The sequence below is a fragment of the Solanum stenotomum genome, chromosome 2, assembly GCF_019186545.1.
Source record: "Solanum stenotomum isolate F172 chromosome 2, ASM1918654v1, whole genome shotgun sequence".
In the NCBI taxonomy this organism is placed as follows: Eukaryota; Viridiplantae; Streptophyta; class Magnoliopsida; order Solanales; family Solanaceae; genus Solanum; species Solanum stenotomum.
In genome coordinates this window covers 16,632,090-16,646,862 of record NC_064283.1, presented here as the reverse complement: position 1 = coordinate 16,646,862, position 14,773 = coordinate 16,632,090, and the positions used below count along the sequence as shown (strand labels likewise).

The window sequence follows — 14,773 nt, the reverse complement described above, 5'->3', positions numbered from 1 at the left end:
AATCCTCAAGCGTAAAAACGTAAATCCAAGATGTAAAAATGTAAGTCCTAAATATAAAAGTGTATGCCTCAAGTGTTACATTTATTTTTTATTGTTTTAAATGTATTTTTTTTCTACATATCATGTTCTTTTATTATTGATGGAATGTGGATATCTTGAATAAAGTAGGAGTGTCCTCCATGGTGGACAAGATGAAAGGGGGGGAGTAACTGAGGTGGTTTAGCTATGTGAAGAGGTGATGCGCAGAGGCCCAGTGAGGAGGTTTGAGAGATTATATATGGGATTAGGGAGAGGTAGAAGTAAGGCACATAAGAATTAAAAAGAGATGATTAGACAGGATATGGCACATCTTCAGCTTAACCAAGACATGACCTTAGACATGAATGTTTAGTGGTTGCGGATAAGAGTAGGCGGTTAGTAGGTAAATAGGGGTTGTCGCATTACTAGCCTTTTTACATAGTCTTTGGCTTTTTATACATGTTATCACCTGGTATTATTGTAGTTCTTACTTTTGATATCTCTCTTCGTCTGTAGTTTACTGTGTTTCAATTGTCGCACTAGTGTTGATTCATTGTGTTAGTTATTATGTTTTCCACATTATTTCCGTCTACTTTGTACTTGGGTTTACTACACTCGAGCCGTTGATATTTCAGAAACAGTCTCTCTACCTCTAAGGTCTGCGTACATTCTACCTTCTCAAGCCCCACATGTGGGGTTCCATTGGATATGTGATTGTTGTCATCTTGCATGTTATAGTGATTTTTCCTTTAAAAAAATAAATGAAGGAAACAACTCTAGAGAATGATACTTACATAAATAATTTTTTTAGATGATTATGCCTAAAGTTGATAGGATAGAGATTTCATAATATTATGCTCTTGATGAAATTTTATACATATACTTCTTGGGAAATTTTTCAAAATGTCAATATTTTAACATTTAATAGGACTCATTGTCAACACTTTCAATATTTAGTAAAAATGTCAAAATTTTAGTTTATTATGTATCTTATTTAAGTTTTTATTATTTGTTTTAATTTAAAGAATACAATTGTTAAATAACAGAAAGGAGAAATTTAGGGGAGAGAAATTTTTTAAAAAGGAACAATTGGTTAAAAGTCTCATCAGTTACAAAAATTCAAAAAAAAATTACAGAGAACTCATCCCACTTGTTCATCAAATTTCTAGTATCGATTTTTAAATTTTCATTGATAATACTCAATTTATGTTAAAATGAATTCAATTAAATCGCGTTTTTTTTTATATCCAACCACGGCTTCAATGAATCAAATTTTAGAGCCAAAACCCACTTTCGTAATGATCTAACTCCTCTAAAATTATGTGAAATTTCATATTCAACCACATTTGACGCTGTCAATACAAAAGCTACTTAGGGATAAAGAAAGATCCAAGAAAAATTATGCAATTAAGGCATATTAAAACTCAGAAATCAAAAAAGCCTAGTGGAATCACACAAATCCAACAAGAAGTATATAATCACTAAGCACGAACATGTATTTCGAAATTCATGAGATAATAATAACCAATCAAATCTTTTTAGACTAAGATTTTACTAACTAGTGAATATATACACTTACATAATAATAATTAGAAAAAAATCACAAAACATAGTATAAAAATGTGTCACAATCAAAGCTTACAGATTGTGATCCTAATAACGTGCATATTTCTTTTTGGATGACGAGACAACGTATTACTAATGCACAAGTGAATACGAATTTAAATTTAGGTATTGTGAACAAAGAATCGAAAAAAAGAAATATATCAAATGAAGAAGAAGAAGAAAAAAGAGAGAATCGGAGAAGAAGGTTGCAAAGAAAAAGAGAATGGAGAAGAAGGTTACAAAATTGTATTCATATTTATTTTTGTCTGTCAATTGTTTTTCTTTTACTCAACATTTATATTTTTATTAAGAACATTGTATTTATTTTTTAAGTTTGTAGTCATTCTAGTAGGTATGTCAAATTGATTTGTATTTCTTAAACATAGATGTATCATATTTCTTTCACAATCAATTTGTATTTTTTTTTAGAATATTATATCATTCCTCAACAGATTGTATTATTTTCATTATGTATGCTATGTTTTTTCCAGAATCTTGTATCTTTCTTTAATCGTATTAATATGTAATGATTAGATTATATTGTGATACAATGAGTAATATTTTTGTAATACGAATAAAAGAAAAATATATTTGGCAGTTATTTAATATAATTTTGATCATTGGGATACAATTTTTAGTTTTCACTATGAAAGTAAAATACCAATTTTAATTGGAATGGTAAAGTGAGCACATAAAATACAAAAGTTGTTGATATACAATTTTGATGAAAACATAATAAAAAAAGAAATACAGACTTGTTGTCATTGAAATTGAGATTGAAATACGAAATGAGCACAATAAATACTCACATCAATTGAAATACAAAATTGACTTTGTTGGTATGTCATTATGATGAACACAAAAAAAATACAAACTTTTATGAATACAATGTGAGAGTTAAATACAAAATGATCACAGCAAAATACGTACCACAATATGATATTCAATTTTAATTTGAATGGTAAAGTGAGCACATAAAATATAAAAGTTGTTGGTATACAATTATGATGAAAACATATTAAAAAAGAAATACAGACTTGTTGTAATTGAAAATTGAGATTGAAATACAAAATGAGGACAATAAATACTCACTTCAATTGAAATACAAATGTGACTTTGTTGGTTTACCATTATGATGAATACAAAATAAAAAAAAAAGTAGAATTTGTTTGTATATAAAGTGACATTGAAATACAAAATAAGCAAATTAAAATATGAAATTGTCGTCATTTTTGTTCTAAGTAGAAAATTGTTGATTAAGTTGGATACCTCTAGTAATTCTCTTAGATTTTGTCATTGGAGAGTGATTTAGAGTTTATCAAACCCTAATCGTGATTTCAACTACATACAACAATTTTGAACGATTTAAATAAAAATAAAATCATAAAACAAATCTTAAAAAATGGATAAGGATGCATACCTTAATAAAAGGGATTGTGTGAATATCTTTATAAAATATATTTTTCAATTTCTGGAAAAATAAAACAAAAAGAAGGAAGAGAGAGAGGCAGGTTTTGAAATGGAGAAGAATTGGAAGATGAAAATATGTTACAAAAATAAAAAATAAAAAAAGAAGAAGAAAATATGAAAGAGAGAAAATATTCCCTTTATTTTAAACATATGATAGAGGATTAATTGAAAAATGTGTAATTAAGGTGAGATAAAATAGGAAGTAAATTAGGATACACAATCTTTTCTAAAATAATGATATTTTGACATTTTTATTAATATTTATAAAGTATGGAGATTTTTACTAATTAAGTTAAATTTTTTGACTAATTTGCTAATTTTTCCCATATTTCTTTTTCATTTTGCGTACACTTTTTATTTTTTTCCTTCTTTGAAATCAATAATCAGTGCAAAGATTGAGATCATGATGTAATGGTTGATGATTTCATTATTAAAGTTGTCTCAAATATTATCATTTTTTGTGTTTTTACCTTTCTCAAATAATAGTTAATATGACAATATTTTCTATATTATTGGTAATTCATTTGAAGTTATTTGCATAGTTATTGAAACTTTTTTGATCGTTTATCTTTTAGTAATAAAATTAAAAATACATGAGACTACATTCTATAGATTCATGAAATTTATACACTATGTTTCAAAGCTTACGTCTCGCCTCGCCTTGCATCACAACCTTTTAAAACCTTAGTCTGTAGTACCTTTCGCCTTTCTCTTAGTTTAAATATAGTCTTCTTTCATAAAATTCTTAGAGGCTCTTGTATTTGCTGACTTCAAGTTTTTAGGGGTGTATTTTGGTACTTCTACATTTATATTATAAGTTATCTTTGAAATATTTCTTATGCTTCTTTATTTTTCCACTTAAATCATTAAAATGAAGTTGAACGACTTTAGGGTTTGTCTATTGTGGGCAGGTCCCCATCATATTGTTGATTTTTCGAGCATGACATACTAAGATTTACATCAAAATTTCTTTAAAATTATATGAGATTTTTCACTAAAATTTCAACTTTTGATGGTGATTTTCATAGATCAATTACCAAAAATGATATCAAGGTACATGAAGTAGGCTTAAAAAAAATTCATTTTGATTTACCCAAAATGTCAATTTTGTCACAATCTACCGCCTCATACATTAAGTTTGAATCATTAAGTACTAATGCAACAGGCTACAAATAATGCCACCATGGATACAAAATATGTTCTCTAAGATAGTGAAAATTACTAACCGCAATTAAAATATTTTCTAACGTCAAAATTAGTGAAGAGTTTTTTAGATGGAGGAAAAAATATGAGATATATATATATATAAAAAAAAAAGGGAGATTTTATTCCAATATGGAGTTCATCACCAATTAAGTTAGTTTGAAATGAGTAAAAAACATAAAGATATAAAAGTCAGTTCATGGAATATTTTTAATGAGATAGATACATGTAAGAAGCCAAAAACAATGTTGAGACTATCATATTATTTTCAACCCTTCCTATCTTCCATTCCCTTTTTCTCCTTTTTCACATTCCACTCTTACATTATTTCGGAGGTGCAATAGACTAATGAAATTTCAGGACACTTCTAGGGTGAAAAATTCTCCATAACATGTCTGAACAATGCAATAGCTGTTTCATTCTTGAATTTCTATTGTTATTGTTGATCTCTTGAATAAGCTTTTGTTTCCTATTGCAAGAGATGGTTATTGTTGATCTCGTGAATAAGCTTTTGATTTCCTATTGCAAGAGATCTGCGATTATGCATCATTTGGTGTTTATTGGATATCATTAAAATGAAATTCATCAAGAGGAGGTACTTTATTGGGGCCAATAGAAAGATTAGGCAATGAAAAATCAGGCATGTATAGAGTATAGGGGAGTGAATTTGATATTTGTGTAGGATTAAAGAGAAATGAATTACAGGATAGAAGGTTCTGTAAATTAGGTGGAAATCTCAAATCATAGAGGGGTGAAACAACTCCACATCTCAGGTCACTAAGTTGATTTACAAGAAAATTTGGTCTTGTATATCCAAAGGGCTTTCCTTCAAATTGGAAGTTAAAATCTTGTACTTGTGTTTCAAGATTGGAAACTTTATGGCTTTTTGAAAATGTCAATATAGAAGATTTCCCATTTGAAATTAAAGGTGAAGTTTGGTTTCCAACAGTAGCAGTTGTCGCAACACCATTTGTCTTGTTTATTGAAGGCACTTCATGATTATGTTTTCCTTCATATGTTGTGATGACTGATTTAATGTTATCGGGTGCCCTTTCTATCTGTTTTCTTACTGGACAACCTGCACTTGTACATTTGTAATAGCTCCTATACAACATAATATTAAAAATAAATTAAGTTATATATTGATAATATAACAAAACTAAGCATAATTATGTATGTACAAAAATACATACCTAGGATTTGGATTTCCTTTCACAACTTTTTGGCCATATTTTCTCCAGCGATAACCATCATCAAGAATATCAATCTCACTCTCTATTTGGACTATCACTCTTGGTTCTCTTGTTGTTCTCGACGATAAATTCATTTCAGTTGGGTAATAGTCTCTTCTCCTAAAACAAAGCATCAATTTCCCAACAAACTAAAAAATTAACATAAATTAAAAATATAAGTATATTAAAATTTAATTAGAAAATTCTATTATAATCATACAATAGTCTCTTTTCCTAAAACAAAGCATCAATTTCACAACAAACTAAAAAGTTAACATAAATTTAAAATATAAATAGATCAAAATTTAATTTGAAAATTGTATAATAACCATACTATAGACCTCTTCAAAAGCACTTGATCTACTAGAGTTTCTATCACCAAAGTGTAGATATAAAAACTTACAAGTGGGTTTTACACGGTGTATAAAAATTTAAACACTTGATATTATAATAACTATACATTGACATTTCCTAAATGATAACTATCGATAAAATAGGATCAGCAATTCCTTAAATAAGATAAATTATACTATATCATGTTAAAATACATTAACTTTTTATAATGTTATTTGTGTATATAAGTTAAATACATTGTCAAATGAAGAAAAGGATATAAGGACAATGATAAATAAAAAAAAAAGTACCTCCTTTTGTGTTCAAATTCATTATCATCAATATCATCACCTAGGGAAATGATCCCTTCCGTGGCTCTAACTTCATCTTCATCATCACAACTCACAAGTGTAGAAGAAGGCTCATGAATAGTTTCAGGTATTTCAAACACATTCATATTGATATTTGAATTATTTAATATTAATGAATCAGAAATCTTTGTCAAAATAGATGGTGAATATGTTCTTTTCAGACTTGAAAGAGCTCTAACATTCTTATTGCCTTCAAATTGCATATTCCTACAAATATTTGAGCCACCATTTCCTTCATTCTTTTTTGATATCCCTGTTAAATCACAGGACTTTGAACTTATTGTTGCACGTCGAATAGGTTGAGATTTCTGATGATTATGCTCCCCTTTATAGATAATTTCGGTAATTTGTCCATTTAGAGAACGTTCTACTTTTTTCTTCACAAAGCAATTTTGTTGAGTACATTTATAGTAGCTTCTAGGAAATTCACTACCTTTGACAGATTTCTGACCATATTTTCTCCAAGTATATCCATCATCTGGTCCTATTGAATTAGTAATATTTGGATTCATTGCACCTCTTAAAGGGCAATTTTCTAGCTTAGTAGTATTTGTTAAGCTAATACCACTCATGTTTTGTTGATTATTTATATCAGGAGGAGGTGATGTATCTGAACTGCACTTCTTTAAGGTAGTTACTTTCGGAAATTCATGATATCTCGATGTAATCTGCATTTTAAAAAAAATAATGTTTGAGCAATCTACGGATTATATATCACTTTTTACATTATTAACATAAATATGTCTACACTACAACAAATTATTCGTTATATTTTTTAAATACCTAATTTTATTATTTTTCACTTTAGTTTATGAGATACTATTTACTTATTAGTTTGTTTCAAGAAAAATGACAAATTTCAATAAATAATTGAAAATGATTTAACTTTAGAATTCACATTTTTTATCCTTAATGACATTCTTTAAAAGTTACAAAAATTCTATAACTTATTTAGCATCACAAATTTAAAAAGTCTTTCGTTCTTTTTTAAATTTGTATATACACTTAGGTGCAAAAATTAGAGTCATATTTCCCTTTTGTCTTACTTATTATTTATGGAATATTTTATATTTAGAAGCAAGAAAGCTTTTAAGTTCAAAACAAATATCTCGTAGTGATATAAATATTTATATTAGTAAGCGTTAATTCAAGTGAAAGAAAGATATGTGTTTGTAATACATTACTTTGGATCTTATCATAAGAAACCTTATTTACCAATATGAGGATTTGATTAGTTTAATTCAAGTAATAAAATATTTCTATGGATAAAAAGAAGACAATCTTTATTTCTTTTATTTTTTAATAAATATTTGTACTCTTTTTTTTTTTTCTAGAAACACCAATATTTTTTAATTAAGTAAAAATAACATCATAGGTGAAAATCATTCACACACCTTAACTTTGTTNCCCCCCCCCCCCCCCCCCCATTTATCCTCTTTGTCATTTTTAAATGTTAGTCTTTTTTTTTTAAATTTCTCTAAATTATGATATCTTTTAAGTTTTTATTAATCTATATAAAATATTCGAGACAGAAAAGAAAAGTGAGAAGTACTAATTAACTATATAAGCTAAGGGCGTTCTAAATAAATAACTGAGAATTAAATAAATGAATATTGATAATAATCAAAATTCGAATATCTATTTTTACAAGTCTGTAATAATTTTTTAATTATTTCAACACATGTAATATAAAAACAATTAATTTAATGAAAATCAAAGATCATTTATCAGTATAAATAATAGTAAAGTGAAACTTAAATAAGGCTAAACACATACACAATTTCTCTAATTTGTCCCCATTTTTCATTTTAGTGATCTATTTTAGTCTTGTTCAATTTTAACCCTCAACTTTATTTTTAATGTAACATTTAAACAAAAAATACTAATTTTATGATTTCTTTATTTTTAATTATGTTCTTCAACTACTATTTTACATTTTAAAAATTGACGGACGGACATTGTTTTTTATTTAAATAACAATTTCTTTTTTAGAATTTCTCTATACTTTAACGTGAAAAATCAATGACAACCCAACAAAGTTTCTTCTTTAAAAAATCAATGACAACCCAACAAAGCTATCGAGTTTTAGCGTCTTTATAGTAGTGTTATGATCAATGAACAAGAGTCTTTTTTTACTCGTATTGAAGATGGGTACTTTTTACCCTTATTGAGTTGAATTAAAAATTAGAAAGCTAGTATTTGAATTAAATCCAGATAGCTTCGATATGAAGAAAGAAAAATACATGATATAATTTAATTTAATTGATTATTTAAAAAATAAAATGGGCACACATTCGTCAGTTATTTTTTACGCAAAATATAGAGTAACTCTCAAAATAATTATTATTTTTTAAAAAAATAATGTTCATCCGTTAATTTTTAAATTTCTTTTAACGAAACTAACGAACAAACATCGATTTCTAAAATGAAAAACTACAAATGAAGAACATAAATAAATAAAAAAACATAAAAATAATATTTTGTGTTTGAATGATACATAAAAAAAATAGAGTTATAAGGTTAAAATGAAATAAGGCTAAAATAAAGTGTCAAAATAAAAATGAGCGCAAGTAAAGGGATTGTGTGTAAGTTTGCCCCTTAAATAAACACACATTCATGTACAATACATATATACTCAAAATAACATTTATAAAAAGGTCAAATATATAGACAACTCCTCTAACTTGAGGGACGAACATCGATCTTTAAAACTGAAAGTTTAAATAACATTTTCTCAAGATCGATCTATAGACCTTTAAATAACACCACATATTTTATATTTTCATATCATCCGGGTTATCTGAATTTAACTCAAATACTCATTTTTAAATTTTATATTCAATTCAATATGAATAAAAAGACGACTCTTGTTCATTGCTAACAATACTATTAAAAAATGTTAAAACTAGTCAGACTTTATCGGGTTGTCAATGAGTTTTTTAAGAAAGAAAATGGATGCACTTTCGTCGGTTATTTTTCAAGAAAAAATACAGAGAAACTCTCAAAAAGAAATTATTATATTTTAAAGGGATAAGGATCTGAAAAATATCCCAACTTTGGTCGGATTTGTTGTTGCGATACTAAACTTTCATAAGGACCTATTACCTCCCTAGACTATTTAATTCTGTATTTTTTACACCCTTAACTATTTAATAGTGTATTTTAAAGGTATATATGTGTCCATGTGGACACACACATTACTATTTATAATTTTGCATTATTTTTTATGTCCACGTGGGCAAATATATATGTTTAAAATACGGTATTAAATAGTCTAGGGAGGTAATAGGTCCTCATGAAAGTTTAGTATCGCAACAGCAAATCCGACCAAAGTTGGAATATTTTTCAGACCCTTATCCCTATTTTAAAAATAAATAAATATTTGTCCTTCATTTTCTTTTTTTTATCAAAATTAACGAAGAGACGTCGATATTTAAAATGCAAAACTGCAGTTGAATAACACAAATAAAAATCATAAAAAAATAGTATTCTGTGTTTAAATGGTACATATAAATGGGATTGAAGACTTAAAATAGAAAAAAATTAAGATAGAGTACCAAAATAAAATTTCGGAGCAAGTTAGAGGGGATGTGTATGTATTTAGCCTATAAAAATAGTAGCATTAGATTTTGTGACAAATTCATCAAAGAATTATTCTATTTATAATTAACTTAAATAAAAACCTATCTTAGTTGACAAAAAAACCAATAAATATACTATAAAAAAATATATTATATAGATAGATGATCGAAAATATCAAAGTAAAATAGATATTGCATAGAATAGTCACCCCTATATGCAATAGAACAGTTAGATAGAGTCATGGAATCATTAAGAAACAATGTCAAATGAAGGTAGAACATGTCCTGTGGTTGGTATAATCATGTTGTAATTAAATAAAATGACAAACTAATCAATTGATACTCTCTTTCTGTTCAGCAATAATTGTCTATTATTGATTTAATATAATGATTAAGAAAATAATAGTGATAATTTTATCAAATTACCCTTATTAAATATAATTCATCTAAACATTGAAAAATACATAATATTTAATAGTAAGGGTAAAATAGATAAGAACTGGTAAATTATTCATTGATTTTATAGATTGTACAAGAATTATTGGACATTCCAAAATAGTCTAATGGACAAGTAAAGATGGACGGATGAAGTAATTAAAATTACCTGAGTGTTTGATAAAGATGGGAATAAGAGGGGATGATGATGATGATGATCAATAACACTATTAGTCTTGATTGGACAATTAGCATTGATGACCACATGAGGAAGAGTGGACATTGAGTTTTCTTGATTAATGATAATGGGGAACTGTTGAAAGCTTCCAGTAGTAGGAGATTGTGGTGCCTAATTAACCAAAAAAAACAACAAGGATTAATTAATTAGTTGCAAATAATAAAAGTTCAAGCTTTATAAAGGAATTGGAGTTGCAAGTAAGTTGTTGTAACTCCACCACTATCCATGGACCTAATTAATTAATTAGATTTTTTTAAAAAAAGAACAAAAATATTAAGATGAGTTGTTATTCTATTGTATAACTATAATCCTTAAAAATAGCTTAAAATAGAGCCGTACTTAACTATCATCTTAATTTATTTTTTTCACTCCAAATCAGCTCACCTTCTCTCTTAATCCTTCTACTTCTATCATCACCCAAAATGTTATTGTTTCAATTTTCTGATACTTCTTATTTTAAAATTGGAAAAGGATAAAATAAAAGTTGCAATGTTTGTGATTTCAAATATTAAGCATTATGAAAAGGGAAGTCTTAAAATAATCCATCTCCTGCCTTACCCACCCAAAAATGTTATATCTGAATTACGACATAACACTTCATGAAATCTTATAAATTCAATAAGTTATATCGCATTATAAATCGATACAAAATGATATCTTTAATATAATATAGGCAATATTATAAAGATTATGCGGATCTGAATTCTATGTCTATTAAAGCATGCTAGCATAGAAATAATTATCAATTGGAATGATGCATCTTGGTAAACATAAAACTTATTTGACTTGGAGTCTAGACACTAAAGGATGTCATGCATTTAGTATTGAATGTTGTTATAGGACAAAATCGATATGAAAATTTACGAAGGATTCAAAATGCGTGAAACATATACAAATTCTTGAAAAACTTGTTATAATTCTCGTATGGATTAAATCAAGCAAGAATCTTCTTAATTGTTATGCAAGTTGATGACTTGAATTGAACTCTTGAAGAATTTTCAAAAGGCAATAGATTAATTATTTGCTTAAAGAAGTTGAAGTGAGGAGTTTACATAATTATTTGGTCCTGAAGGAAGGATTTATTAAAGGAGATAGAACGAAGTACATTGTGCCAAAAAAATTCTACACACATGAGCTCTAAAGAATGATGATATAAATGTACAATAAACTCGTTTGAGTGATTATATGATTGATTTATTCACAAAATCTCTACCAATTACAACTTTTACGAAGATAGTGTATAAACTTGAAATGCGAAAATTCAAAATGTAACTGAAATTGAAGAATCATAATACCAGTGTGTTCATACTTGTGTGGTGGGAGGCAACATTTACCCCTCTTTGGTGAAGCTTTTTGATAGCTAGGGCATCTAGGCTCTAGCTAGGTTAAAGCACATTTATTTTGTCGTCTTTTTGGCAATCAAACTTATATTTGTGCTTGTAGTTCTTCTTATTTCTCATGGGCTTGTAATTATTGGGACCCCCTATATGATTCTCTAGACAATGTGATTGATTCTTCCCTTTTTTCATACATCAAGACGAGAGTTAATATGCGGTGTACTCTTTCCTCACTAAAATTTTATCCCAATGAATTTTTCTACTAAGGTTTTTAATGGGGCATTTAAAAATATATGTATTATTTTATATGTATATTGTTTTTTCTCCACTAGAATTTTTTTTATTGGTTTTTTTCTACTAAGGTTTTAATGAGGTACATAATTTATCAAAAAAACATTCAAGAAGGAGTGTTATAAACATATTTGTACTATAGTAAATATCTATTATGCAGATGTCTTTAGAGAAAAGTTAGGAATCCTAGTAAGAAAATAAATAGAGGGGTAACCCTCATAGTAAAGAATCATTGAATCCCTCAATCTATGAATATCCTTTAAGAGGAATAAGAAGTTATCTCGCTTCTCCCTACTATTTTCTTCTTCTTGTTTTAATAGTTTCATAACACGCATACCTTTTATTTTAAATTTTGGAAAAGAATAAAATAAAAATTGCAATGTTTGTCATTTCAAATATTGTGCATAATGAAAATGAAAGTCTTAAAATAAATTGTTTCTTATAAGACACTTTTCCTCCTCTCCCTTATCCACCCAAAAACTAAAATGAAAATAGAAGTTTAAAAAATCTGCAATTGTTTCAAGTTTGCAAAGAAATAAGACAATAAGCTTTTCCAAATAAAGAGGGATAAAATTTAAAACTCTCTTGGAAGAAAATTGTGAAACTTTTTTTGGTCAGTTTAAACTTGATCATAATGATATTTCTTTTCGCCGGTGTTTCCTTCATATCTATCGGAGATGGAGTGAGACGAGCAGCGAGGTGACGCTGATCTCTAGCCAAAGAGGAGAGACAGACAAATGGGAGATGAGGAGAGATGATATATAGTCGAAATATGTATGTTGACATGTATTTTACTAAATATATGCATGTATTTAGCTAAGAGTTCATGTATCAGAAAATATACATGTATTTGAGTAAAAGATTATATTTATTTATAAAAAAGATTTTTGATACTCAAAAAATGAGGAAAAAATTGAAAATTATTGAATTTTAATGGAGAAAATATTCAGGTAAGAATTAGTGAAAATATTGAATTTTTTAATGTGTTTTGATTAGAAGACCAAACGAATTTGGATGATTGTGTTTTCCTTAGGCTATACTAGTAATATTTGTTCATTTAGTAAAGTTAAAGTTTTTGAAATTGTGTTTAAAAAATAAAATTATATCAGCAAATAACACTTGAGTGACTTTTGAGTTTAAAATTTAAAATTGAAAGAGAAGAGTTCAGAGTTGAGTGACCATCTTAGATAATTAGATGTATATTCTTAGCATGTATTCGAGATATATGTGACGTTACAAATATATATGTATCAAAAAATAAGACACATAATTAGCTCATAAACTAACGAAATTTATGTTGTTTGTCCATGTTTTAATGTATTTTAACCCTAATTGTCGTTTTCAAGTTTTGGTATCTTTTCGTACAATCCACATGCATCTAACATAATTATTTTTAAGATGATCTGTCAAAGTGATTTGAATTGTGAGTGTATAGGAATTGAACATTTGAACATAAGTCTTATTAAAAATCCAATTTTGGTTAATTAATTAACAAACATCACTTAACATGCAACTCTTTGGACAAATATATAAAACAACAATATCACAAAATCATGACAACATTCACATTCGAGAATTTTTGTTAAAGAAGAAAAATATTGAAAGAGAGTAAATTACTCTCTCCGTTCCAATTTATGATGTCACACTATTTTTTGTTAGTCCATCCAAGAAAATGGTACTGAAATGATTTATAACTACACAAATATCTATAAAATACCTGTGAATTCGGAAGCATAACAGGAGAGTCAAGCAATGCTGTCGGAGTTAGTCCCGGCGGTATTGTGAGAAAAGCTTCCCTATCCGGTGGCGGCGACATTGCCGGAGTACTTATGCCGGAAGCATTGAAACCACGTTTTTCTTCCTGGCGTTGGGCAATGCTACGCTTGGAAAAACTTCTATTTACAACATTTTCATCAAATAATTGATAATCCCACTCATCAATAGCCTCTCCATTCCCCACCATAATAATAATAAAAAATAATTTTAAAAAAATAAGGACCTTTTAACATGTTTGTGTAAACACTGTTGAATTTTTTTTTAGCGATTTAGTACCTAAAATAATAAAATCTGTCACTAATTCTATATAGCGACAGCGATGGATTAGTAATATATTATCAAAAAATTAATATTAGCTATACACAATTTAGTGACGAAATTAGTAGCTAACTTCAAATTTTTTTCGATCTTTAAAAAACCAAAAGAAAAGGAAATCTAAAAAATCAAGCCAAAAAAATATGCATCACTCCAAAATATAAAAAGAAAAAAAAAACTCTCAACGATCCTTCATGTCATGAAGAACCCTAAGAATGATTTTCAAACAAAAAATAAGAAGCTTTCAATATATATACATATATTATGAAAAATCTAAAACCCCACTATACATGAAATGCTTTTTTTTTTTGTTTATGAGAGAAAAGTAATATTTTTATTAAAAATAAGTGGCTTCTATTATTCTTGTTTGATAGTGAGTGAGAGAGAGTGATGCAAGAGCCTTTTTTTTTTTGTTTGTGTTGTTATTATTTTGTTTATATATTAAGGAGAAATGTTGAAATGGAGTTTTTTGTCTAGCTAGTAAAATGGCAAGTGTATGGTTTGGGAGTAAAATTAGAAAAAAGATTTTAGAAAATTACGCAACATAATGACACGTTTAAGAATCTAA

The 14,773-nt window shown here is 27.5% G+C and overlaps 1 protein-coding gene across 1 annotated transcript; it reads right to left on the bottom strand.

The window, feature by feature from the left end:
* Positions 1 to 4,853: 4,853 nt before the first annotated feature.
* Positions 4,854 to 14,077, bottom strand: LOC125855524 (WRKY transcription factor SUSIBA2-like). The gene is made up of 5 exons (XM_049535254.1): positions 13,832 to 14,077; positions 10,397 to 10,597; positions 6,173 to 6,900; positions 5,490 to 5,645; positions 4,854 to 5,400 (listed from the first exon to the last, which is right to left on the bottom strand). The coding sequence occupies exons 1-5, from the start codon at positions 14,075 to 14,077 to the stop codon at positions 4,854 to 4,856; spliced, it is 1,878 nt and encodes a 625-aa protein (XP_049391211.1).
* Between the last annotated feature and the right edge of the window lie 696 nt (positions 14,078 to 14,773).